This window comes from Talpa europaea, assembly GCF_964194135.1.
Source record: "Talpa europaea genome assembly, chromosome: 11".
NCBI lineage: Eukaryota > Metazoa > Chordata > Mammalia > Eulipotyphla > Talpidae > Talpa > Talpa europaea.
The window spans coordinates 81266081-81291565 of NC_140078.1; the positions used below are offsets into that span (position 1 = coordinate 81266081).

The 25485-nt window shown below is 45.6% G+C and overlaps 1 protein-coding gene across 1 annotated transcript in view; it reads left to right on the plus strand.

The window, feature by feature from the left end:
* The window catches only part of GLB1 (galactosidase beta 1), a gene marked incomplete at both ends in the record, with an annotated part of 62178 nt that extends 37954 nt beyond the window's left edge, over positions 1-24224 (plus strand). The window contains 6 exons of the mRNA XM_084246578.1: positions 3563-3637; positions 5067-5156; positions 8092-8205; positions 9286-9417; positions 11751-12005; positions 24024-24224. Of these exons, the coding sequence (XP_084102704.1) occupies positions 3563-3637; positions 5067-5156; positions 8092-8205; positions 9286-9417; positions 11751-12005; positions 24024-24224 (867 nt within the window). The remainder of the gene's footprint in view (positions 1-3562; positions 3638-5066; positions 5157-8091; positions 8206-9285; positions 9418-11750; positions 12006-24023) is intronic.
* Positions 24225-25485: the final 1261 nt, after the last annotated feature.

Below are 25485 nucleotides of genomic sequence, written 5' to 3' on the forward strand. Positions count from 1 at the left end.
TTTAAGGATAAGTTGCTCACTGCAACATTATTTATAAAATCAAAAATTGGGAATTCAACTCCTATTGTTGTAAGAATGGTTATATAAATTCTTTCATATCCTTTTGAATGCAATATGTAATAAATAAAATTGTCAGTGGCAGCAGAGAATACAAACTTACCCTCTATTTTATACATGTACATAAGGGGAGGGTTTAAGAGCAAAACTGGAAAAGAGAAGGTTTGGGGTATTTTGGGTTTTGAAATTATAGGTAAGGATACTTTTTATTCTATTATCACTACAACAATAAAGGTAGCACGATGGAGCAATAGAAACAGCTGTATACTTGGAGTCAAAATCCCAGCACCCTCCCTCACTGTCTCTATAATCTTGAGAAAGTTCCCCAGTCTCATATCTAAAAAGAAAATAACTAGCTTCGAGGGTCACTAGAAAATGAGATGCCAACACCGGCACATAATCCCTTTACTACAGTGAGCAAAATGCTGATGGACTAAAGGTGTCTGTGCGATGACTTTTTCTTCAGATGTGGTAGAGATTGCAGACCTAGTTACATTGGAATCCACCTTGATTTTAGGAGTTAGATATGGCATGTGCAGGTAAATAGGGAACCTCAGAAAACAAATCATAGTGCTCTTAGGTCATTTATGTGGATTTGTTTTTTGTTTTATTTATTTTTATTTTATTTTATATATTTTTTACATCATTTTTCATTTTTGCACAATGTATGCATTTTCATCTTGGTTATAGTCCCCATACAATTCCCACCCCCCTTGTTTTGATCCTACTCCTTCCCACCCACCTCCCCAGTGTGTCTCTGGTTTATAGTTGCTTGTTGATTGTTTTCTGTTTTATTAGCTAGAAGGTGAGGTGGAAGTCATGGTGGAGTAGGTCATTTGTCAAAAGGAGAAGGAATATGGAGTCTAAACTTACGGGGAAACTCCACAGAGAAATCTGACATCTTGTTCTGCTTATAATCAATAGAAACTCTGGCTTGACATTCATTTTAAAATGAATGATGACAATCATTTTATTATAATCTCTTTAAATTTCACAGAAATTCAGATTCACAGAATATTAGAAATGAAAAGGACTTTCAGATCAAGATGGCTATCTCTTCCCCCTTTCAAAATGTTACTAAATGATAAACATTTTTTTTTTTTAACGAAGTCAACAAGATGGAAGCTGTCCATGCACGAGGGTTTTCAAAATATTTCTGGGATGGTCAGACATTTAAGAACATTTTTAAAACCTCAACAGGAAAGAGAAAGACTGAGCTGAAATAAACAGAAAATCTCTAAGGCAATAGAGAATTCAGGGGACAGGAGAGCCCTGAAGCAAAACAAGCTCTCAAGTTTATATTCTTCTGAGAGATTTGAGAAGATATTGCATCTATAAGAACAGGATACTCTGAAAAAGGAGTAGTGGAGAACGAGAAAGCGTTCTTGGAAATTAAATATAATCTAGAAATTAGAACCTGAAGGCAGTGATGGAAATGGGAGATAAGAGATGAAATATATAGTGCAGCACTCCAGATGTTTAACTTACTTTTTCTTAATTACCTTTTTTATTGAGGTAACATTGGTTTACAACCTTTTGTGACTCAGGAGTACAGGTTCACACCTCTTCAGATTTATGTCACCACGCTACACCCACCACCAAAGCACCATCATCCGCTGCCATGGTCTGTTGTCTTTCCCATCTTGTTCCCTAATCCTGCCCTCCCCTAAACTTAGTTATAAGGAAGAAAAAAAAAGAAGAAAATATTAAAGAAATACAGAATTTTTTTCCAAAACAGGAAAGGATACCAGAGTTACGCAGCATAATGAATGTGAAAACCATACATATTCAGACATAATGTTGCCAAATTTTAGAACACAAGGAATAGAGTGCCTGTAAGTTTTTGGACAGTAAAAAAGCCAGTTACCTTTAAACAAACATGAGAAGATTTTTGACATAGAATTCTGTGCCCATCTATATCATCAACTACATTTGGCATTTTCAAAGGTTTAGTAAGTTTACTTTCCACATAGCAGTTTTGGGAAGTTATCTTGACATTGCTTCAGTGAACTGAGGAAGTCACAAGGGAGAGACATTAGAAACAAAAGTTAAAAGCGGGAGCCTCCCTGGTGGCACAGGGGTTAAGAACCTCACTACGAAGCAAATCCGCAGCCTCTGCAGCAGGAGTTCGATCCCCAGGCAGCCAGGGAGCAACCCATATGACGCAGCAGACTCTCCTGTCTCACCCGCTGCTCTCCTCAGCAGTGTGCTTCAGTCAGTCTGCCTGTTCTGCTCCCCACTCTGTCTCTGGTGAATCCTCTCGATCCCCGTACCTCTGGCCTGCACCCCAGTTCTTATATACATAAGTAATAAAAATCTTTTTTAAAAAAGTTTGGGCATAAAGGATGATATGTCTTAATTAATGGAACTAAGAAACAAAGGTACAGGATATTATTTAAAGCTACAAAGGTAACCAGCCGAGAAACTAAAAATGGTGATATAATCATGTTCACAAGAAAAGAGATACCTGGAATAATGCAAGTGAGCTAAAATCTCATATCAAAGAAATCAATGTTAATGTTGTAAATTGATCAAACAAGAAACAGCAGATAAATATATTGATTTGTATGTGTATATTCTGATATACATTAATACTCAAGATTTTATTTCGTAGGTTCTTATCTAAAAATAATTTCAAACTTACAGAAAGGTTTCAAGAATAAAAATAGTGCAAAGACCACTTGTATCTTGTGCACCCAGATTCATCCATGGCAACATTTCTATTTGTTCCATCATTTGCCCCTCATTTGTCTTTTTTTCTCTTTTTAACGTATAAGAACTGGATGCAGACCAGAGGTTCAGGGGATGAGAGGATTCACCAGGGACAGAGTGGGGAGCAGAATAGGCAGCTCTACTGAAATACACTGCTGAGGGGAGCAGTGGGCAAGACAGGAGAAGTCTGCTGCGCCATATGTGGGTCAGCTCCCTGCCCGGGGATCGAACTCAGGCCCAGCAGTGATAGCACTGAGATTTCATCCCTAGGTCACCAGGGAGGCCCTCATCTGTCTTCTTAACCATTGGAGGGTTGTATCCATCATGACTGTTTCCCCTTAAATGCTTCAGTGTCAGTATATGTTTATAGATAGGAATATGCTCTTATGTAACCACAACAAATTTGACATTGATAGAAAACTTTAACCCACAGATAAGATTTAATGTACAAATAGTCTCTCTTACTCTTGGCTCTCTCCCTTCAGATTCTATTTAACACTTCATCCCTAAATACTATGGTTATTTTTAAATTTTTATTACTATTATTTTTCCCCCTCTTTCTGATTGCTTGTTTTTGCTCTCTGTTTTGCAAGTCTTTTGTTCTATCATTGTTTGAATGATTCCTCAAGCTTAAAACACAGACACACACTTAGAAGTAGACATACACTTATCAGATTCTGTTTAGAAGGAAATCTTTTGTCTTTCCAAAAACTTTTTAAAAATGAATTTTCTCAATATAGTCTGAATGTTGAATCTTCTTTTCTTTTTTTATCTTTTTCCACTTGATTTATAGTTTGAAAATGTACCAGAAGGTCTTATCCCTCCATCCACACCAAAGTTTGCATATGGAAAAGTTATTCTGGAAAAGGTAAGAGAAAAATTGAATTGTTGAGTGTGAGGAAGTGGAATTTAGCAGCCACGAGTGAAAGTGTTGTTATGCCTGGGAAATATGATTATTTTTCTGTGAATTTGTTTTCTGTGTGACTGATGAGGTAGACGATGTTTCTGGGGAAATGAGAGGTGAGAGGAGATGAATGCATGTTGACAGGATGAGCAATAGGGCGGGGGTAGGAGGCGTTCGTAGATAACTGAAGCAAAATGGACTGAATTATCAGTTGTCAAGTTAACAGTTCCAGGAGCCTTTGTGAGAATAACATGCCACCATGTTGTTATGGCTGGTGAGGATCTTTTTCCATAATTCACCCTTTCTTAGTTTTCCCCCCAAGTCATGGGCATTCTGATAGGTCCTACAGCCCTATCACAAAATTATGTCCTAATTTTCTTGGTCTGTGAGTTATATGATAAATGGGACATGGGGGGGGGGATTAGAAATTACTCATTAAAAAAAAGGAGATAAGGGCATTTTATTCTAGGGAAAAAGAAAAAGTTTTCACTAAATAGTCATGAATGACATAAGCCCATTTGTTTTGACCATCTGTGTCTTCTGGTTTTCCCCTCTTATTATCCCTAACTCCTACGAGTGTTAACTCAAGAAAAACAAAACAACGTGAAGAGTGACGTGTTTCTTAAGAATCTTGATAGTTTAAAATAGCATCATGATAGTCTAAAATAGCATCATAATTTTGATCTTGAAACAAAATGCCAAACACGATTGCACAGTTGTTCCACTGAAGTGCTTTGATGCTGTGACTTTCCACCTGGTGTCAGTACGTGTGTTACATTCTACAGAGAATGTGTAGAATGATTAACCAAATTTTAATCACACTTATAAAAGGAGTGCCTTCTACTTGTTGACTGCTGTTGCTACTTAAGGAAAAGATTGGTTAGTTTTAAAGCTGGGCAATATTAATTTTCATGCAACAGAAAATGACCGCACATATTTAATACAACGTTGCTAAAACAAATCTAGCTTAGTCTCAGAAGCACATTCTGTTTACCAGGAAGGAAAACTGTGCAAGCAGAAATAGCTTTTTGTTGTTAACTAAATATATATAATTTTAAGACAGCAAATCAATGCATAATGGAATTAAATTTATGTAGAATATAATTATGTAGGATATAATTATAAAGGTAAGGGCCTTTTGTATTTCTCTCAGGAGGTTGTATTTCTAAATAGGCATGTTTGAAATTCCTTTTAAGAGGACCAGCATTTATTTTTCATTAAGAGTTAGAGAATGGATGGAGAGGATTGGAGGTCACTGGAAAGTAGCATTGAGTGGAATTTGAACAATTAGGTTTATTTAGGGGTTTGGTTGACCCAGTAAGGTCCTTGATAATTTGCAAGTCCCTTTGTCCCCAATTCTCAGTGAGTGAGTGCTGCTTTTGTTTCTTTTCAGTTGAAGACAGTGGAGGAAGCTCTGGGCATTCTGAGTCCCGCTGGACCCATACAAAGCCGTTATCCCTTGACGTTTGTACAGGTGAAACAGGTAGGCCTGTGCAGGTAATGCATCATCATGTATTTGCAAAGATGAGCTTTCTGCAATGCCTTGCGGCGCCTGTTCTAAACCTAGGGGCCAAAATAGTAAGCAGATGGATCAAATCCTGGGTAAATGAACCATGGATTACCAGGCTCTCTTTACTTCAGGGGGATGATCTTATACTTCCCCACATTCATTATTATCACTCGAACAGGTCGTAGGCTCACTCTGCTTCAACATAGTTCTCTACACACTATAAATTCAGGGCACTTCTGCGCTATCACCTTTATTTCATGGTATCAGAGGAAAATGGCTATTTTAAATACTCAATAAAGACAATTACTTATCCTTAGTTAGCTCAAAGGTGCAGGGACTGTGTTCATGATAGATTAGATTCTTAGAGATTGTTTCTCCTACTTTTAAAGAGAACACAGCACAATGAGTGTGTGTGAGAGTGTTTGTTTAATCTCTAGGCATTGCTCCATCTTTATTTTAAAAGTTTTCCCCAGCTTCTTACTTTGGAAAATTTCAAATCTGATGAAGTTGCAAGAATAGCACAAAGAACATCAGTACAGCTTTCACCCAGACTCCGCTGTTTTACTTGCTTTATTTTTCTCTGCCTGTGTGTGTGTGTGTAGCTACTTTTTAAAAAATCATTTTAATTGTCAAAATCATAACCCCTCACCCCTAAATTTTTTTTAATTTTTATTACTATTATTTTTTTCCTCATATCATTGTTAGTTTTTGGACAATATTTGACTTCTCCCCTTAGGTGTAGTCCCTGAAGTCCTCCCACCAAATGGTGTATATCTGTTAAGAAGACACGTCCCACGGGACCACAGTATAATAATCACACTTAAAGTTAACATTGACTCAGTCCCACTGTCAAATATACATTCTACTTTACGTATCCTGGTCATTCCTATCATGCTCTTTGCAGTTTCACATTTTCAACCCAGTTTACAATCCACAATTAAGCAGTTCCTTTAGTTAGTGTGCTCTGTTAGTCTTTCCTCTCAAAGAGTTCCTAAGTCTCTCCTCTCTCATCTCCCCAACACAGACACTCCTGAAGAGTTTAGGGCAGGTGTTTTGTAGACTCCTGCTCACTGATTAGATTCAATAAAAATTTTTTTCCTGCACACGACAAAGATGATGTGTCTTTCTTGAAGCATCATATCAGAGTGCCCAGGAGGTCAGGTTAGCCTTTTTTTTTTTTTTAAGATTTTTATTTATTTATGCATATAAGAGCTGGGGTACAAGCCAGAGATGGGGGGGTAAGAGGATCCACTAGAGACAGAGTGGGAACAGAACAGGCAGACTAACTGAAATGCACTGCGGAGGGGAGCAGCAGGCGAGACAGGAGAGGTCTGCTGTGCCATGTGGGTAGCTCCTTGGCCGGCTGGGGATCGAACTCGTGCTGTAGAGGCTGCAGATTGTTTCATAGTGCGGTGTTTAAACCCCTTGCACCACCGGGGAGGCTCAGTTTAGCCTTTTGTGGTGATGTTAACTTTAAACACTCAGCATATCTCAGCCCCATTTTTTAAACTGGAAAATTACCTGGATTCTCCTTCTGGCTCTCCTTTGGAGATCACCTTTGGAAGGTGTCTGAACAATAAGGTGATGTAATAATACCATATCTAACCTTAGATTCAGTGTATTGGCCCCCAGTTACTATTTTTACATTTGTAGTTTTCTTCCAATAGCTCTGGCTTTGTGATCAATAAAATGGATAATTTTCACTAACCTTGGGTAGAGTTTGTTCTCTCGCTCTAGCATCCACTGGCTGTATGTTCATGTCTGCAACTATGGCGTCGACCTGCCCTCTGCACCTCCCAGAGTGCCGAGCACTGCAGAGCAGACATGGGTGCTGTAACAGCACCAGTACCCAGGAAATGGATTCCAGGCTCATGCACAGATACCTGGAGTCACCCTTTTTCAGACCCCTTCTGCTTTCTGAGTTAGGACTTCGCTCTATAGTTAGTTAAAAAAAAACAAAAACAGGGTCTCCCTGGTGGCGCAAGGGGTTAAGTCTCAGCACTATGAGGTTATCCACAGCCACTGCAGCAGAAGTTCTATCCCTGGCCAGGGAGCTACCCACATGGCACAACAGACCTCTCCTGTCTTGCCTACTACTCCCCCCAGCAGTGTATTTCAGTAGATCCACCTGTTCTGCTCCCCACTCTATCTCTGGTGAATCCTCTCACCCCCTGCACCTCTGACCTGCACCCAGCTCTTGTACACATAAGTAAATAAATAATATCTTTTTAAAAAAAAAAAAAGAGGGAGAGAGAGAGGAAGATCTGGGAGGCAGGATTCCTGGCATTTCTTGAGTCCAGACCTTTCCTGCAACCTGAGGATTAATGTTCTTTTCAGCTCCTCTAATCACCTCTCCACTTGCCTGAGGTGCATGTCCTTTCTTTTGAGATCCTAGAAGTGGGCAACTTTTTCTCTCTCCCATGCTGGAGTCTTGAGGATTTGTCCAGCTCGCCCTTGCTAACGTCCACTGCAGAAAGCCACTACCTACGTCTGTGCTGTTGTTCCGAGACTGTGTGGTCCCTTTCAAACCATGGGTACCAGCATCTAGAATTATTTTCTAACTTAGCAACAGGTTTCACCCCTGTCTCTCACTCTCTGTTTCCCCTGCTCCTCCACTTCACAGTTTCTGATTAACTCTTGTTTTGTCTGTCAGAGCAGATTTAACCCAAAAACCCGGAGAATGTTTTACTAAATGGAGTTTCACCTTGGCATTGTTGGTTTTTGTTTGTCCAGTGTTTTGTTGTTGTTGATTTCTTGGTGTTTGGAATTAACACAGAATTGTGGGTTACAGGGAAAGCGTCTCATTCCTAATGATTTTGGAAACATCATTTTCACACAGATGGAACCCAAGTTCTCTTAAAATGAACAGCAAGAGTGACACATTTTTCTTATATCCCTTTCTAACCAGTATTATGGGTTCGTCCTGTACCGAACAATGCTTCCTCTAGACTGCAGCCAACCAACACCCCTCTCTTCACCTTTCAATGGTGTCCATGATCGGGCCTACGTCTCCGTGGATGGGGTAAGACTGTCTGAACTGTGTATGTCTGCCCGAGGTGGGGGTAGGAGTTCGGGGGTGGGGTCCCCTCACTGAAATAATTAAAGAACGCTTTCCTAGCCAAGAGAATTTGTTCAGAAAAAAATATTTTTTTAAGATTTATTTATTTATATAAGAACTGGGGTACAGGCCAGATGCCCGGGAGGGTGAGAGGATTCATCAGAGACAGAGTGGGGAACAGAACAGGCAGACTGACGAAATACACTGCTGAGGGGAGCAGCGGGCACGACAGGAGAGGTCTGCCACACCATGTGGAATTCTCGCCGGCCAGCCGGGATCAAACTCACGCTGCAGAGGCTGTGGACAGTTTCACGGTGCAGCACTTAACCGCCTGCGCCATCAGGGAGGCCCCTGTTCAGAAATTTTTTAGTGAAAATATTTCCCTTCTGTGGTCATCAGTGGCGTTCATTTTAGCAGGAGCACGTTTCTAAGACATTATGTGAATACTGATGGTGGTTGTTTCTAGGCTTCCGATTTAGAAGTTATCTTAGTGAAATTGTGGTCTTGTGTAAACATTATCGTTTTTTCAAATCTAACCTTTTCAAAAATTAGGAATATGTTGTTGCTAAAATATCTGTTGTTTTCCCTCATCCTATTACATAATTTTCGTGGTTAAGGCACCATATCAGGTATTTTGAGGCAAGAGTACTCCACCTAACTCATTGATTTTTATCTTGTTTATCTGATTTTCTTTCACCTCTCCACGTTCTTTAAAAACTTTTTTTTTACAACTATATTTTCTGCTGAGAGAACATGAAACAGTTCCAATAATGAGACCCCTCCCCTGGAATTTTTCTCTTTATTCTCTTTCCATTAAAAGTAGATGCACAGCAAAACACTGTGGAGCAACGGCAACCAGCCTGTGCCTTTCCTTGGTCAGAGTTGGTGACTTTCCCATTAGGAAGCAGTGAGGGGAGGAACTGGACCACCTGTCTGGTGACAGGTGACACTTCCGGCAGGAAAACAGGTGCTGGAATAACTGAGCATCAGCCTTTTTACTCATCTCCTTGTCCTCATTCATTTTCTTTGGCATTGAATCCACAGGTCCCCCAGGGAATCCTCCAGCGAAATTATGTACTCACGCTGAACATAACTGGGAAAGCTGGAGCCGCTCTTGACCTTCTGGTGGAGAACATGGGACGGGTGAACTATGGCAATAACATCAGTGATTTTAAGGTAGGATCAGCCACACTAACCGTGAGGAGTGAGGTTGAAGGGTTCACAGGACTGCCTTAGCTGCCTGAAGAAGTTTCTACAGATCTATTTAAAACCCTCCTGCCTGCATTCCTTCCCTGCAGCTGGATAACATAGAAGCAATTTTTAAAAGCCCGAGTACTTTGCTGCATTGGATGAGTGAACCTACCCTGATTTGTTTACCCTGACTGTAGAAGCTGAGTTATTTTGAAGACCTGTTTTTCTCTGCAGCTGGTGCGATGCTGAGCATTGCACACAGAACATATTGCCCTTGCATTTGAGTTCAGTCAGCCTGTAGGAAGAAGCAGAAGGAGGAAGCCACTTTACCTTGCTTTTCCTTTGCTTGCAAAACCCACCAAACTCTCTCAGAGGGCACTCCCTTGCCAACCAAGATAACTTAGCATTCAGTCTCTTATTTCCTGGGTGGGGACGATCCATGACAAACTCTTGAATTGTAAAGAGTCTTTTCCCTTGGGGCACTGCCTCTTCCCTCTGTTGGTTACCCAGGTGGTTAGTTCAAATATGTTTTTCTACTGCATATTTTTATATATTTTTAAGATTTATTTATACAAGAACCAGGGTACAGGCCAGATGCGTGGGAGGGTGAAAGGATTCACCAGAGACAGAGCGGGGAACAGAACAGGCAGACTGACTGAAATACACTGCTGAGGGGAGCAGCGGGCAAGACAGGAGAGGTCTGCTGCGCCATGTGGGATTCTTGCTGGCCTGCTGGGATCAAACCCGCGCTGCAGAGGCTGCGGACAGCTTCACAGTGTGGCACTCAACCACCTGCGCCACCAGGGAGGCCCTCTACCACATATTTTAAAGAGTATTATTTAGCAGACACTTGTTAAGCTTATACCCGGGGTAAGATACTCCATGAGGTACAACAGTATTGAGATAAAGGTTCCTTGTGGGTAGCTCCCCATTTGCTCAAGGAGAGAAGATGGGCAGAGGGAGTTGTGGTACCAGCGGGTGGAGGACAGGATGGTGTCTGGACTATTTCCTCGCCCTCTTGGTGGCAACTTGAAGGTAAGACAATTACACACTTAGGGGATGCTCTACAGGGGTCCTCTTTACCTCCAGGGCTAGTGTCCATGGCCTTGTGCTAAAATCAGTGACCTCCCTGCCTGGCTCTCACAGGCCAGGCTGACCTGTGTGTGCAGGGACAAGAACTCACCATCTAGTCTCAGGACCCAGCAGAGAGCCTGGCATAGTTGCCTGGTTAATGTTCATTGAATTACTAAGTGAGCAATGGAAGCTTGGTATTGAGAGGTGTCCTGGGGCAACTTGGGACCCCATAGTGGAGGGATACTTTCCCCAAATAAAAGACTGGGAAAGGAAAGTTGATGAGCCAGGAACATAAGCGTCGATGCTATGAAACCCGCTAGACAAAGCTGCTTAATACAAGTCTGAGGATCCCCCTTCTTTATCACTGCCCTTTCTGTCCGTTTTTTTGTTTTTGTTTTTAAGATTTATTTATTTATTTATACAGGCACTGGGTACAGTCAGAATCTCAGGAGTGTGAGAGAATTCACCAGAGCCAGACAGGGAACAGAACAGGCAGGCTGATGAAATACACTGCTGAGGGGAGCAGCCGGCAAGACAGGAGAGATCTGTCGCGCCATGTGGGACCCTCATCAGGGGCCGGGGATCGAACCGGCGCTGCAAAGCCTGCGGGCAGCTTCGCAGCCCAGCGCTCAACCACTGCACCACCAGGGGAGGTTCTGCCCTTTCTGTCCTTTTACAGAGCTCAAAGTATTGTCATTTATTTCATCTCATTTAGTCCTCTGATAGGCATGGACTCAGGTATGATCATGCATGTGTGTGTGTTGCCAAGTTGCCCAAGGTCAAGACTTAATTTCACTTAAAGGCCACAGCAGAGTCTGCATCCTCCTCCTCCGTCCCTTACTTCAGCAAAATGGCTGTTCTTCTGCTTCCTCCACTCCATTCATTTTCCGGATCCTCAGACTCCACCATCTTTTCGTCCATTCTAGCAGTGGCTCTGAACCACAGACTGGGTTAGGGACTTGGAGGTCACGGTCTCCCTGTCTGAAGAGCAGAACTCTGGGGCTTCCATGAGACTATCCTGGCGTCCAAAGAGAGAAAAGTGTAGTTTGGGAAATGTACCTTTTCCCAGGGGATGTCCCTCCACCTCAAGTCAGACCTGGGTTCCATTAACACACAGGTTGAGTCTCATTGACTGTTGGGGTTTCGTATCCCATTTTGCTTTTCCAGAAATTCAGGATTGGAACTCAGAGACACTGGAAACCTTTTCCTTCCCAGCCCCGTTCACTGCTGTTTCTCTTTCACAGGGTCTGGTTTCTAACCTCACGCTCAACTCCACTATCCTCACAAACTGGACCATCTTTCCGCTGAACACTGAGGATGCCGTGCGCAGCCACCTTGGGGGCTGGGGTGGCCGTCACAGCGGCCCCCGTGATGAAGCGCGTGCCCGAGGCTCAGCGAACTACACACTCCCGGCCTTCTATAGTGGGAATTTCTCCATCCCCAGTGACATCCCAGACTTGCCCCAGGACACCTTTATCCAGTTTTCTGGATGGACTAAGGTATGTTTCTTCACGGGAAGTGTTTCCGTTCAGAGCTCAAACAGCTGTTTTTCAGTGTGTGAGAAAGAATAAAAAGCTGTTAATGAAAGGCTGGGTGACAGCTCGGGGAGGGCAAGGGAAGGCTCTCTGTACTGATAGTTTGTCCATTCCGCAAGAGTCAGGCAGGGACAGATATTCAGGGATTTGATGACCAGCTTGGAGGTACCCCCATCTGGCCCATATTCTGTCTGACAACGTCCTTTCATGAATGGTGGCTTCCTGCTTCCTCTAAGAAACATCATAGTCCCTTAGCATTCTGATTTTGAGGGGCACTTCCTCTTTATCCTGAAGAATTCTGGTCCAGACGAGGGGGCGAATCTCAGGGAGTTTACTTTTCCTTATCCATGCCTAACTCTGCTCCCTTTATGCCCACCTCATACAGCCCTGTGCCTAGTCGTGTCCCCCATGGTCTGTATGATCCTCAGGTCTTCCCAGTCAAGCCCTTTATTCTTTGACAGGCCCAACAGTCCTTGGGGTGCCCACCTTTCCCCAACTGGCCTTTCTAACCTTCACCACCTTAAGCTGCCTTACCCTCCCCCACCCTCTGGGCTGAGGACTCACCCTCCTAGCTGCTATCAGGTGTAACTCCTTTGTTCCTTCAGCTTCCTGTTAGACTTATCTCTGCCTCCACTCTCACTTCCTGCCCAGCCGTGTCTAGGAGGAAGTCTAAGCTGTGAATCCCCCCCACACACCTTTTTCCTCCAAGCCAATATCCTGTTCTCATACTTCTTCCTCCTGCATTTTGTCAGCCTTTCTGTCTTCTTTGCCAACTTCTATCTTGCAGTCAAGAAGTGATATCTTGGTGCTCTGGGATCTGAAAACAAAGTCCCGCATCTTCCCGCTTTAGCTAGCAAGCTGGTCTTTGTCCCCGCCTGTTGTTTCTCCCCGACTTTCATTTCCCCATCTCCCTCTTGGTGCCCTGCTGTGTCTTACTTTTCCTTTCTTCATGCTTCTTCATCCTCTCACTGTGCCCACCTAGCCGTCCCATCTTCCTCTCCCAAGACTGGCATTAACTCCTCTAAGGAAGCTTCCTAGACCCTGAGTCCAGGAAAGGGCTGCCCTGTCCTCTGAGCCCCTTCTGTGCCCCACCTGAACTCGGTGTCGTGATGCTCCATGGCCCTAGGGTGACCGTGGTTTCACCCATTGAGTCATAAGCTTTATGAGGGGCATTTTTTTAAATGCCCAGCTTGCTCACCATCCCATTGGGCTGTGTAAATGCTTGCAAGAGAAGGCGCACAGCTGCCGGCGCTGGGCCCCGGGAAGAAGTGATAGGAGGAGTGTGCGCAGTCCTGCTGGTGTCGTGGGGTTTTGCCAGGTGCTATGGCAGATAAGACCCAAACACAAACCATTGCTCCCCAGTGGTGTCATTTAGTGCCCTCAGAAAAAGAACTTTCAGGAGACCCCAAGCAGAAAGAAAATGGATCTATGATAGTCATTATGAGACGGGCTGGGTGACTCAGATGGAGCTTGAAACAGCCCCAGGGGTGGGATGGCCCTTCATGAGAATCAGGAGTTTTGTTAGGGAGGGAATTTAAGGTGGAAGAATAGAAGCAAAAGTGCAGACATGGAAAAAGCTGGGTTGTTTGGGGAGGTCAGAATGCATTCACCTTGACCAGCTCATAAAGGTGTCACAGTCAGAGTGACAGACCCAGGCGTTCTGCTCGAAACCTGAGACACTATCTCTGCGATCATCACAAGAGGCACCTGTGGTAGGATGTGTGTCATTATCACCAGTTTGCAGATGAGCAGATAGAGGCTCAGAGACTTAAGGAATTTATGTGAGAGTAGTGCAAACTTTGTACAGAAGTAGGTGACAGTTCAGCGCCTCAGCCCCAAGTCAGTCTGCCTTGAAGTCTCCCGTGAAAAGTCCGGCATCGCTGTCCAGGACCTGGAAGGCCGGTCAGGAGCTGGTGTTGATTTCGTCAGAGACTTTGATCTGTTCGGTCTGATGAACGTTCTGCCCCTTGATGCTTAAAACTATGTAAACATAAAATATTTCTAACTATATCACAGGGATCAGACGCCCTCCAAACCCAGCTAATTGGTATGTCCATTCCTAAACTAGTACGTAATTGCTCCCAGCATTGTGATCCAAAATTGCCAAAAGGTGGAGAATTAGGCCGGTGCACACAACTCCCATCTGCCCAGACTCCCTACGACAGGCGGTTGTCTGGGGCTTCGGCTATCACTTGTGCCATATACCTGATGTCCTGCTGTCAGTGCAAGCGTCTGGCAACCGATAAGTGAAGAAGCAGAACGTGGTGTGTGTTCAGTCAATCGAATTTTACTCAGAAATAAAAGAAAGCACCGATGCAGGTCACAACCCGGGTGGACCCTGCCGACATTATACTAAATGAAAGAAGCCAGTCACCAACCCCATGTGCTGTGACTCCATATATGAGATGTCCAGAATGAGCCAATCTGGGGTCAAAAGACCAGTGTTGCCTCTACCAGGGGAAGGGCAGTATTTCGGGGGACATAGGGAGTGAGTGCTGATGGGTCTAGGGTTTCTTCTTGGCATAATGAAAATGTTCTACAATTGTGGTGTGCGTACAGCTCTGCTGCATACTAAAAATCCCTGCAGTGTACACTTTAAGTGAGCAGATTTTGTGGTATGTGAATTTTAATCACATACACACAGGCCCACCCACAGACCTGAGTAATACAGGTCTGGAGGTCAGAGGACACACACAATGATAGAACAAACGGTTTTGTTATTTCCTGGCAAGCAGCGGTCCCTGTTGCCGAGGATAGTCTCCCCAGCCCCTGGAGATGCTGAATGCTCAGCAGTTGCAGAAGACAAATCCCACATCCCACGGGGCACTGGATTTTGGCTTCTGGGAGACTGAGCAGTGTGGGGCTGGGCGTGGACCAAATGAAACCAAAGCCCCAGCCGTTTCTAACACTCTTTACACTTGTCATTTCTAACACTCTGTCCTCAGGCAGCAAGACATCCTGTCTGCTGAGCCCTGGCATAGCCCCTGACCCAGCCTTTTGGCTCACACTGTTCACTTACTATCATAAACAACCTACTTTGATTTAGTGAATGAAGTTAGTGATAAAGGTGACTTGGCTGATTTAAAAAAAAAAAAAACACTTCTGGTTATTTGGCTTGACTTGAGTCAGATGTGGCTTTCTGGTTCACTGGCCAACATCGAGTATAAGACTCATTTGGGAGTGGTTTGTGTGAGGGAAACAGCCTCTGCCCACAGACCCCCGTAAGTGGGTGGTTCTCTGGTGCTGCAGCCATGTCATATGTGCCATGCCTAAACTGCCGAGTTCTGTCAATGCGGTGACATTTGTGCTGTCTCTCTGCAGATGGGTGTGCTCAAGTCTCACATTAATAGCCTCTGCGGCCTCCCTGCATTTTTTTTAAAAAGATTTATTTATTTAGGGTCTCCCCGGTGGCACAGTGGTTGAGCACTGGGTTGCAAAGCTGCCCGCAGCCTCTGCAGCGCCGGTTCGATCCCGGCCACCGGGTGAGGGTCCCACATGGCGCGCAGACCTCTCCTGCCGCCCGCTGCTCCCCTCAGCAGTGTACTTCAGTCCTTCTGCCTGCTCTGCTCCCCGCTCTGGCTCTGGTGAATTCTCTCACCCTCCCGCGCTTCTGACTGTACCCAGTGTTTGTATAAATAAATAAATAAATCTTTTTTTAAAAGATTTATTTATTTATGCATACAAGAACTGGTGTACAGACCAGAGGTGTGGGGGGTAAGAGGACTCAGAGACAGAGTGGGGAACAGAACAGGCAGACTGACTGAAATACACTGCTGAGGGGGAGTAGCAGGTGAGACAGGAGAGATCTGCTGACCCATGTGGGTAGCTTCCTGGCCAGGGATTGAACTCATGCTGCAGAGACTGCGGATAGCTTCATAGTGTGTTGTTTAACCCCTTGCGCCACCAGGGAGGCCCCTTGTTGTTTATTGTTTTGTTTTTTAAGATTTATGCTATTTATGCATACAAGAGCTGGGGTGCAGGTCAGAGATGGATTGAGAGGATTCACCAGAGACAGAGTGGGAAGCAGAGCAGGCAGATCTACTGAAATACACCACTGAGGGGCACAGCGGAGGAGACAGGAGAGATCTGCTGACCCATGTGGATAGCCCTCTGGCCAGGGATTGAACTTGTGCTGCAGTGGCTGCAGATGGCTTCATAGATTGCATCTTAACCCTTTGCCCCACTAGGGAGGCCCATTTTTAAGTCTCTTGCATCAGCAGAGCATGGTGGGGAGAGGGGTGGGATAATGTCCCGCTTTCCTTAACCAAAGCTATGCTTTGAAAAGCTCAGATTCAAAATAGAATACTGAGTGAATTCTATTTTCTTTTTAAAGATTTATTTATACATACAGGAGCTGGGGTGTAGGCCAGAGGTGTGGGGGTGTTGAAGACAGAGTAGGGAGCAAAACAGGTGGATTGACTGAAAAATACACTGCTGAGGGGAGCAGCAGGCGAGACAAAAGAGGTCTGCTGTGCCACGTGGGTCAGCTCCCTGACTTGGATTTTTTAAATGCAAACATTCCCTCTTTTGACACTAAAAAAAAAAAAGTCACAAAAGAATTTATAACAAAGGGCTGACAGAAGTCCCTTTTATTTTTAAACTTTTTTTCCCATCTTGCTTTGGAAATTTCCAACTCTCTAATCATTTAGTCTTTCTGATTCCCACTTCTGTTCTGAGACCTGATCCACCAGCAAGACCAACTAAAAGATTTTGCTCTTAGCTGGAACGGTAGCCCTACCCACCAACCCTGGGGGAGAAGTCGGGGGAGGGACTGAGCTCTATAAAAACTCCTATCAAGATTCTGGGAGCTGGGCCTCCCCAGTGGCGCAGCGGTTGAGCGCTGGGTTGCGAAGCTGCCCGCAGCCTCTGCAGCACCGGTTTGATCCCCAACCACCAGGCCAGGGTCCCACATGGCACGCAGACCTCTCCTGAATAAATAAAATCTTTAAAAAAAAAAAGATTCTGAGAGCGACTGGGTTAGGGGCACATCCAGTTCCCAGGAGGAGCCCTCGGAAAGCAGGAAAACTTCATTCCATACCTGGCCCAAAGCTTCTTGTCCATCTAGCTGTGCCTGAATTGTAGCCGTTATGAAAAATTCATGCGTGTGAGTGAGATATTTTCCTGCATTCTCTGAACCATTCTAGCAAATTATTGCCCCTGAGGAGGGGATTGTGAAGCCTCTGATTTTATAGCTGCTCATTGAGAAGTCCCCGTAGCTAGGATCTGTGGCTCATTGTAGAAATGGCGTTGTGACTAGTGTCTGAAGGGAAGACAGTCTTGTGGGAACAAGCCCTTCAACTTTTGGGATCTGACACTCTAGGTACAGAGTTGTAGGGGCAGGATGGGCCACAGTGCAGGTTTTCTGACCCAGCAGACCGGGTAAAGGAGGAGTCAGAGTCCTCAGTGGCTTTTGCAGGTCTTTTATTTAGATTTACCAGGCACATGGCAGGCAGAGGTGCTGGGGGGCCGGGAGGCTGGCAGGCCTCCCAGCCCCCAGCAAATCCTCACTCCATCTGGGCTCTCTCTGGAGTTCTCTCTGCTTCTCTTGGCTTCTGCTCGTTCTTGGCTTCTACTGGTGTCCCCATGACGCCACCCTTATAAACTCAGTCTCTCAGCCCAGGTGTACCCACTTCAGGTGCCCGCCATCAGGCATGCATTCAGGACCACAGGGTTTCCTCATCTATCCGAACGGTGGGAGGGCAGAAAAGCCTGATTCTTTTTCCTTACCCTACAACAGTGTCAGAGTTGAACAGAATTGTTGGACACGCAGTTGTCTCCAGAGAGCTGGAGAATTTTTGGTGTCAAGGAAACACCTCAGAAAAAGCAAGGCTAGTGATAGAAAGATGCCAGTCTTGTGGCTTCACCTACCAAGGAGTTTGGATATTACCTTGAGAACTTTGTAGCAGTTTTTTGAACAGTTTATAGAATGTACCAGGGAGAGGTGCTCAGGGTCTGTCATGCCTCTTAGAAAGGTGGGCTTTCAAAGAACTGTTGCCATTTCTACAATGAGCCTCAGATCCTAGCACTTTGGACCCTACTTTCTTTCTGAATTTGGTATGTTTTTAAAACTTTTGGGCCTAGTAAATAGTTATTCTTCTGTCCCATAAACTATAGTTTCCCCCTAAATTCATTCTTTCTAGTCACAAGTCCTGTGAACTTGGAAATTAGATAATCAGACTTCTTCCCACAAATATAAATCTAATCACAAAATGTGTGAAGATTGTGTCTAAGCAGAGTGAATGGGTTCTGAATGCAGAGTCTGGGAAGCAGCCACCCCAGGTGGGCAGGTTCATTGTGGATTCCAGCAAGCAGATCAAAGATCTTGGAGCCCTTGCGAGGTTTGACAGGCTTGTAATACTGAAGCAGGGGACTGGACTCAGGCACACCAGCAGGTAGGGAGGCAGCCCCCAGCATCTCTCTCTGACATAATGATCGTGCCCAGGTGCCCCCGCGCTCTCCGGCTTCTTGGCCCAAGTAATCACAGGTGTGTGTGCCCTGTGCTCACGCTCCCAAGCACTTTTTGCGCTAACACATGCTCACTCACGTGTGGACAATGAAACCCAGGAGGAAAGCAAGGCCGCAGGTGGCAGCCATGGAGGCTAGCAGCAGGAGGCAAGAAAGAACCTGAGTTGCCCCATTTTCTCAACAGTCTCCTACAGTGTTGTTGTTTTTTTGTTTGTTTGTTTTTTTAAATAGAGGCATGTTTTATTTATTTGTTTGTTTGTTTGTTTTGTTTTGTCTATACAAGCACTGGGTACAGTCAGAAGCGCGGGAGGGTGAGGGAATTCACCAGAGCCAGAGCGGGGAGCAGAGCAGGCAGAAGGACTGAAGTACACTGCTGAGGGGAGCAGCGGGCGGCAGGAGAGTTCTGTGCGCCATGTGGGACCCTCCTCCGGTGGCCGGGGAGCAGCCGGGGATTGAACCGGCGCCGCAGAGGTTGCGGGCAGCTTCGCAACCCAGCGCTCAACCACTGCGCCACTGGGGAGGCCCTCCTACAGTGTTTAATGCATGGACTTTATAACAAAGTATGTGGCTCCCTGGAGCTAGCTTTAACTCACCTGGCCTTAGCATTGTTCCGGATATGGGAGGCAGCACAGTGATCTTCATTATGTGAGGTGTTCCATTGACAAGGTCAAGCAGTGATGAACTTTGAGCAGATAAAGAAAGGAATTTGTACGTGGGGTTTGGTGAGGAGAGGAAGTGTTCCCTAACACTTTGTTGTCATGATTTTAATTCTATCTGAGTCTATCCTAAAATACAGAGAACCCATACAATTAGGCAATACTCTTGCCACAGAAGACTCAAACGAGTGTGATTTGCATTAACTGCACTCTTGGGTCTGAAGGCAGGAGGGAATTCATTTTTTCCTGTGTACCTCAGTGAAATCTAACATCTAAGCAAGTCCCTCACCATTTTACCTTTTTAAAAAAATTACCTTTCCAAGTTAACAATTACTCATGAATTGTGTATGTTAAGAACTTTGAACCTTGAGAAATGAACTTTAGGTCTTTTCCATTTAAAATCCCCCAAGAATTTACTGTCTTCTTAAGAGTATGATAAAGACCATATTCAACCCTAGCTGGTTGCTTTTGAAGGCACTCCCAAACAAATTTGAAAAAATTTAAACCACGGCTTAAAACAGAATTGAAAGTTTTGCTTCAAACTCTTATGAGGATTATGTAGATCTAGAAAATTTTAAACAGACATATAGATTTATCTGATTCTCAAAGTAGGTCAGACATTTCTGGGAATGTAACATTTATTATCACCGAGGTGGTGGTAATGGTTACAACAGCAAAGAGTGGGGAGTCTCCCAGGGGTGAAGCCTTGGTCAGAGCAAGTCAGACTTTGCCATGGCATCACTTTAGCTGGGACAGGAAGACCCAGAGGCCATGGGGCGTTAACCTACAAATGCCAGCCCGTTAAGAGCATATTGGCTTTTAATTTATCCGCTCACATACGTCACCCTCTCTAATTTCAGCATCAGCTTTTAAGAGAAACAAAAAATCAGTCTATTTTTTAATGTAGAACTTTTTTAAAAGGGTTTGACTCTTATTTTTTAAAGATTTATTTATTTATTTATGCACACAAGAACTGGGGTACAGGCCAGAGAGGTGGGGGGGTGAGAGGATCCACCAGAGACAGAGTGGGGAGCAGAACACGCAGACTGACTGAAATACACTGCGGAGGGGAGCAGCAGGCAAGACAGGAGAGGTCTGCTCTGCCATGTGGGTTGCTCCCTGGCTGGCCTGGGATCAAACTCATGCTGCAGAGGCTGCGGATTGCTTCATAGGTTGCATCTTAACCCCTTGCGCCACCAGGGAGGCCCAAGTTTGACTCTTTTTAAGTGAATTTTCACACTTACAAATTATTGGGCCATTGTGAGGTTAGTAGCAGGGAGATGTGACAGTCACCTGATTTTCATTTTGCTGCTGCTTGAAGCCTGCATTCTAGCGGTAATCAAGGAAGTGGGGAGACCTGTGAGGCAGCTGTAGTAGTCTGAGCATGGATTTTTTTTCTTTTTAAACCAATAGCTTCAATATTTTATTTGTTCGCAATTTGGCTTGTTAACTACATATAATGAAAGTACAAGAATAAGGTTGCAGTTTATTAGATTTAAAATAAAGACATTCATTAATAAGGAATCTTCTAATATGAATATTCCAGACATTTCTATTATCTGATCAGAATAACTGTCTCTGAAGTTTACCTAGCTTTGGAAGGCGTTGGCATGCGGTTGAATTAAACTCAGAATTTTTCAAAATACCTCATTATAAAAAATATTCTGTAGTCATACTGAGAATTTTAATAGAACTTTCCCTTCCTGAAATAAAGGAAACAAGGCTTTTTGTAAGATGTGCTCCTGAACAAATCACAGTAAATAAATGTATATTTAACTTCCACCATCTCAAAACACAGGTGACTTTCTGTTACTTGGCCTTGAAAACAAAGTATAGAACAATCTGGCAGCAACTTCAGGTAGAGAATTGCCAAAACAAAGCATTTGAACATGAGGAGTTGGGGAAACCTGAGCATAGGATCCACGTTTTATTAATAACCGACACAGAAGTGAAGGGGCCCCGCCCTCCCCAGTAGCATTGCCGCAGGCCTGGCCAGCCCCATTTTCATCTGTGACATGAAGACAGCACTGGCTGGCTCTGGGGATGCAGAGAAACGGATTGTGATTCTCACTAGTCCTTCATTGAACCCACCCTCCCCTCCACTGCGTCTCATACTGCACTTCACTAGGTTTGTTTTTTTTAAAAAAAGATTTATTTATTTTATTTATGCAAGCACTGGGTACATTCAGAAGCACGGGAGGGTAAGAGAATTCACCAGAGCGGGGAGCAGAACAGGCAGAAGGACCATGTGGGACCCTCACCCAGCGGCTGGGGATCGAACTGGCGCTGCAGAGGCTGCGGGCAGCTTCACAACCCAGCGCTCAACCGCTGCGCCACCGGGGAAGCCCCACCACCAGGTTTTAAAGAGATACAAAATCTAGCAGAGTTGTCCTCGTTCATATGCCTGGCAGGATGGATAGAGAGCATCTCTGCGGCTGAGAGTCAGGCGGTTATGAGAACTGTGAGACTGTCGTCCTCTTTCGACAGACGTGGTTTTTAATCACCATCCCCCTTTCCTGGGCATGCAAAGGCTGTGCTTTTCTCCTCGCTGGGCACCAGGTCACTGAGCACTCCCTGGTGCCCAGCGCTGTGCTGAGCACTGGCCATGCCCTGCTCTCTTCCTGTACCTTCACCCCTGCACTGAGTCAGCACCTGCCCAAGGTGAGACAATGAGTGGCAGGACTAAGATTTGAACCCAGGAAACAAATTCCAAGGGAGGTAGAATAAAGCAACATTTGGAGGCTGAAAAATACCCAAAGGTAAGCAACGAAGAAGCTCTAGGGTGAGAGACTACAGTGGTGTCAGGGAGCACCTGGGGCCAGCACTCAGCAAATAACCCCAATATACGTGGGCCGCTTTGAGGAGCTGTTTCTTTTCTTCTTCCTCCCTCCCTTCTCCCTTTATTCCATCCTCCCTGTTGTGCAACCACCCAGACCAGGCAGGGAGGGTCTGACTGATTCAAGGTCACTGTTGAGTTGGGCACTCAAAAAAGAGAATTTTGGAGCCATGCCTTTAATGCTGCATCAGGGGCCAGGCACACAGACAGCCCAGCAGACAGCCACACAGCCCAAACCCCAGCCCCCAGGAAACTCCCCTTTTAACCCCGGCTTCTCAGCCCAGGCGTTAGTGCTCACGTAGGCACAAGCCCTGTGCTCTCTGGCTTTTCAGCCTGGGTGCCTCGTGAGCGCGTGTGAGCACAAGCCCTGTGTAGGCACAAGCCCTGTGCTCTCTGGCTTTTCAGCCTGGGTGCCTCGTGAGCGCGTGAGCGCGTGCCTCGTGCTCACACTCCCAAGTGCTTTTGCATCACTCAGTATCAAGCGGCAACACGGGTCGCCCAACCTGGGAGGAAAACGAGGCCCGTACAGGCTGACAGCAGGCTGTGAAAAGGAGCTGGCGTGCCTCCCTTTTCATTACACCTCCTCTCCCACGTTTTCTCTCCCTGCTTTCTGTCAAGTGTGCATGACCTCCCTCCTTCCCTCTTTCTTTGTATTCAACCAGCTGTTCGGACCTTAAGCCCTGCACACACACCCAGACATGGTCCCTGTTCTCTAGGAGTTTCTCTTTTGTTGTGAAGGCAGCTTGTCCTACTCACAGAAATTGTCTGCGGCTTATAGGCTCTCCTGTGCTCCTTGAAATTTGCAGTTCCCAGCCTCGCTTGTTAGCGTGAAAACCCCCAAAACACAGCATAGACACCCCCATGATGGACCTGTCTTGCCCCCAGCCTCCACATCCTCCTCGAGAGTTTGAGTTGCTTCCTAAGACATGTGTCCCCAGGCTACAGGCCCTGTGCCCATCCCTGTCCACCGACAGTGTGGTAAGACCCACCCCAGAAGGGGCAAGGAAGGAAAGTTCATTCCCGAGGAGGCAGGTTGGCAACTCTCTAGACAGGCATCAGGAGGGGCTGGTATCTGGAGGCACCCGGGACGAGATTCAGAAACGCAAAGTTGCCACAGTGTTGTGCAACTCTCCCAGGCCGGGTAGGTTCACCACTGCTTCTAACAGTTCAAAAGGGCACTTTGGGGGCCTCCCTGCTGGCCTACCAGTTCAGTCTCAGCGCTATCACTGCTAGGGACTGCGTTCCATCCCCGGCCAGGGAGCTGACCCACATGGCACAGCAGACCTCTCCTGTCTCGCCTGCTGCTCCCCTCAGCAGTGTATTTCAGAGGGTCCGCCTGTTCTGCTCCCCACTCTGCCCCTGGTGAATCTTCTCACACCCCAACCCCCCCGCCCCCCGCGCCTCTGGCCTGCACCCCAGTTCTACGCAAAAATTTTTTTTTAATTCCAAAAAAAAAGAACTTTGTTGCCCTTGGCTACTTAAGAGGCTCATAGTAGCATGCAGGAAACAGACCAGCAGAGAGACAGCAACTCAAGCCCCACCCCCAGGGCGACACCGCCTTTTTATTCCCTCCCTCCTAGGCGCGGGTGTGCCCACTTGCACATGCGCACACACCCATGCTCCAGGTGTCCACAATCAGGCACGCGTGCCCGCGCCTATACACTTTCTGCCTTAACACGCTCAAGACCACCGGTGATAGCCACAGAGGCTAGTGGTGTAAAAAGCTGATGAATTATTTACCCCACAGACGGGTGTGACTGATGAAGCCAGAGGGACCCATGTGTATGTTTTCTTGATGCAGGCGTGGCTGTGTGGGGCAGATTTTTATTATTTCTCCCACCCACCTCCCCAATATGTCCAGTCATCCCCGCAGGATGCTGGAGCCAGGCCTGGCCTGTGGTGGGAGAGCCCTGCTATGGGGACATTTCCTGCCTCTGCCACTGCGGCCCCCATGTGGCCAGGCGCTCCTGTTCCTGGGGGTTGTTGGTACAGCTAGAGCTGATCCTTTTCTCTGTCTTTCTCCAGGGTCAGGTATGGATTAATGGCTTTAACCTTGGCCGTTACTGGCCAGCTTGGGGTCCCCAGCTGACCTTGTTTGTGCCCCGGCACATCCTGGTGACATCGGCCCCAAACTCCGTGACGGTGCTGGAGCTGGAGCGAGCGCCCTGTGACGGGGACCCGCAGCTGTGCGCGGTGCAGTTCGTGGACAAGCCGGTTTTGAAGTAGCCGCGACTGCCGGTCATCACCTGTCGGATCACCACTCGCCAGCGGACCATGGATCATGGCTGAAGACTGTGACCCCTTGGGGTTCTTGCACATACCTCACATTTCCCACTTGTAATGCCAACATTTGATTTGAGGGTTTGATTGGGGAACATAGAGTTTGTGTTTTCATTTGAGGTTTCCCTGCAGCCTCGCGGTTCCTGGCCCACCGCTGTCTGGGGTCTCATGGATGAGGAGGTGTTGGGGGGGGGGGGGCAGGTAGCACGTATGTGTCTCTGTAAAGAGTTAAAATAGCAGCTTTCCATTTGTTTCTGATTTTTATTCTGGGAAAATCATGTCTTTTTGTTAAATAAAATTTGTACTCAGCCAGTGGTACTGTTTTTAATGTAGGGCTGGTATTACATTATAAGTTCTGATTTAGATCATAACTAGACTTGAGTGGGCTGAATAAGCCACTTCACTAACTTGAAGTTCAAAGGAATGGAAAGTCTTGGTTTGATCTAGTGGACGGCTGTTCTTCTGATCCTTGACTTCCCTTTGAATTTCTGTGATATCTACTAGGCACCCATACAGACAGCTCAAAATGATTATACAAACAACCTAAATGATCAATAGTTGCAGACTACAGAATTTGGTACAGTAGTATAGCCTCGAATGGCCTGTGGGTCTGTATTTGCTTATACGAAAGCACTTACATGATCTCTTGTGTGAAACAAGCAGATCTCCTTAAGTTTGATTCCATTTTGTGTGCTTAGACATAAGAACAGCTTATACCACATGCTCAGCAGGGCCGGTACACATCAGTCAGCACTGTCCACGTGAGTGTGCATGCTGTGCACGCACATGGATCTGCAGGGACACATGCACAGCCTGCCATGGGGGTGGAGCCCTCGTCTGTTGACCCCTTGCCTTATGCCATGCCCCATTCTGATGCCCCATTCTTAATTGATTCATCTCACAACAACTTGGAGGAATGTACCATCTTCTCCCACTTACCAGGACATACAGCTGTAAGTGACAGAGGCAGCGTTTGACCCAGAACATCTGCTCCAGTTCAGGCCCATCACATACATAATAGAGCAATACAGGTGTATGTTTCCACAGGAAAGGATTGGAATGACCTAAACAAAAATGTTAATATGGTCAGTTAGCCCCAGATTGTTAGCCCCAGATTAACAGGACCTGCAGAATATCTTGTGTTAAGCAGCTTTACTGAAGTATGATTTACATTCCATAAAATTCACCCATATCAAACTGCAATTTG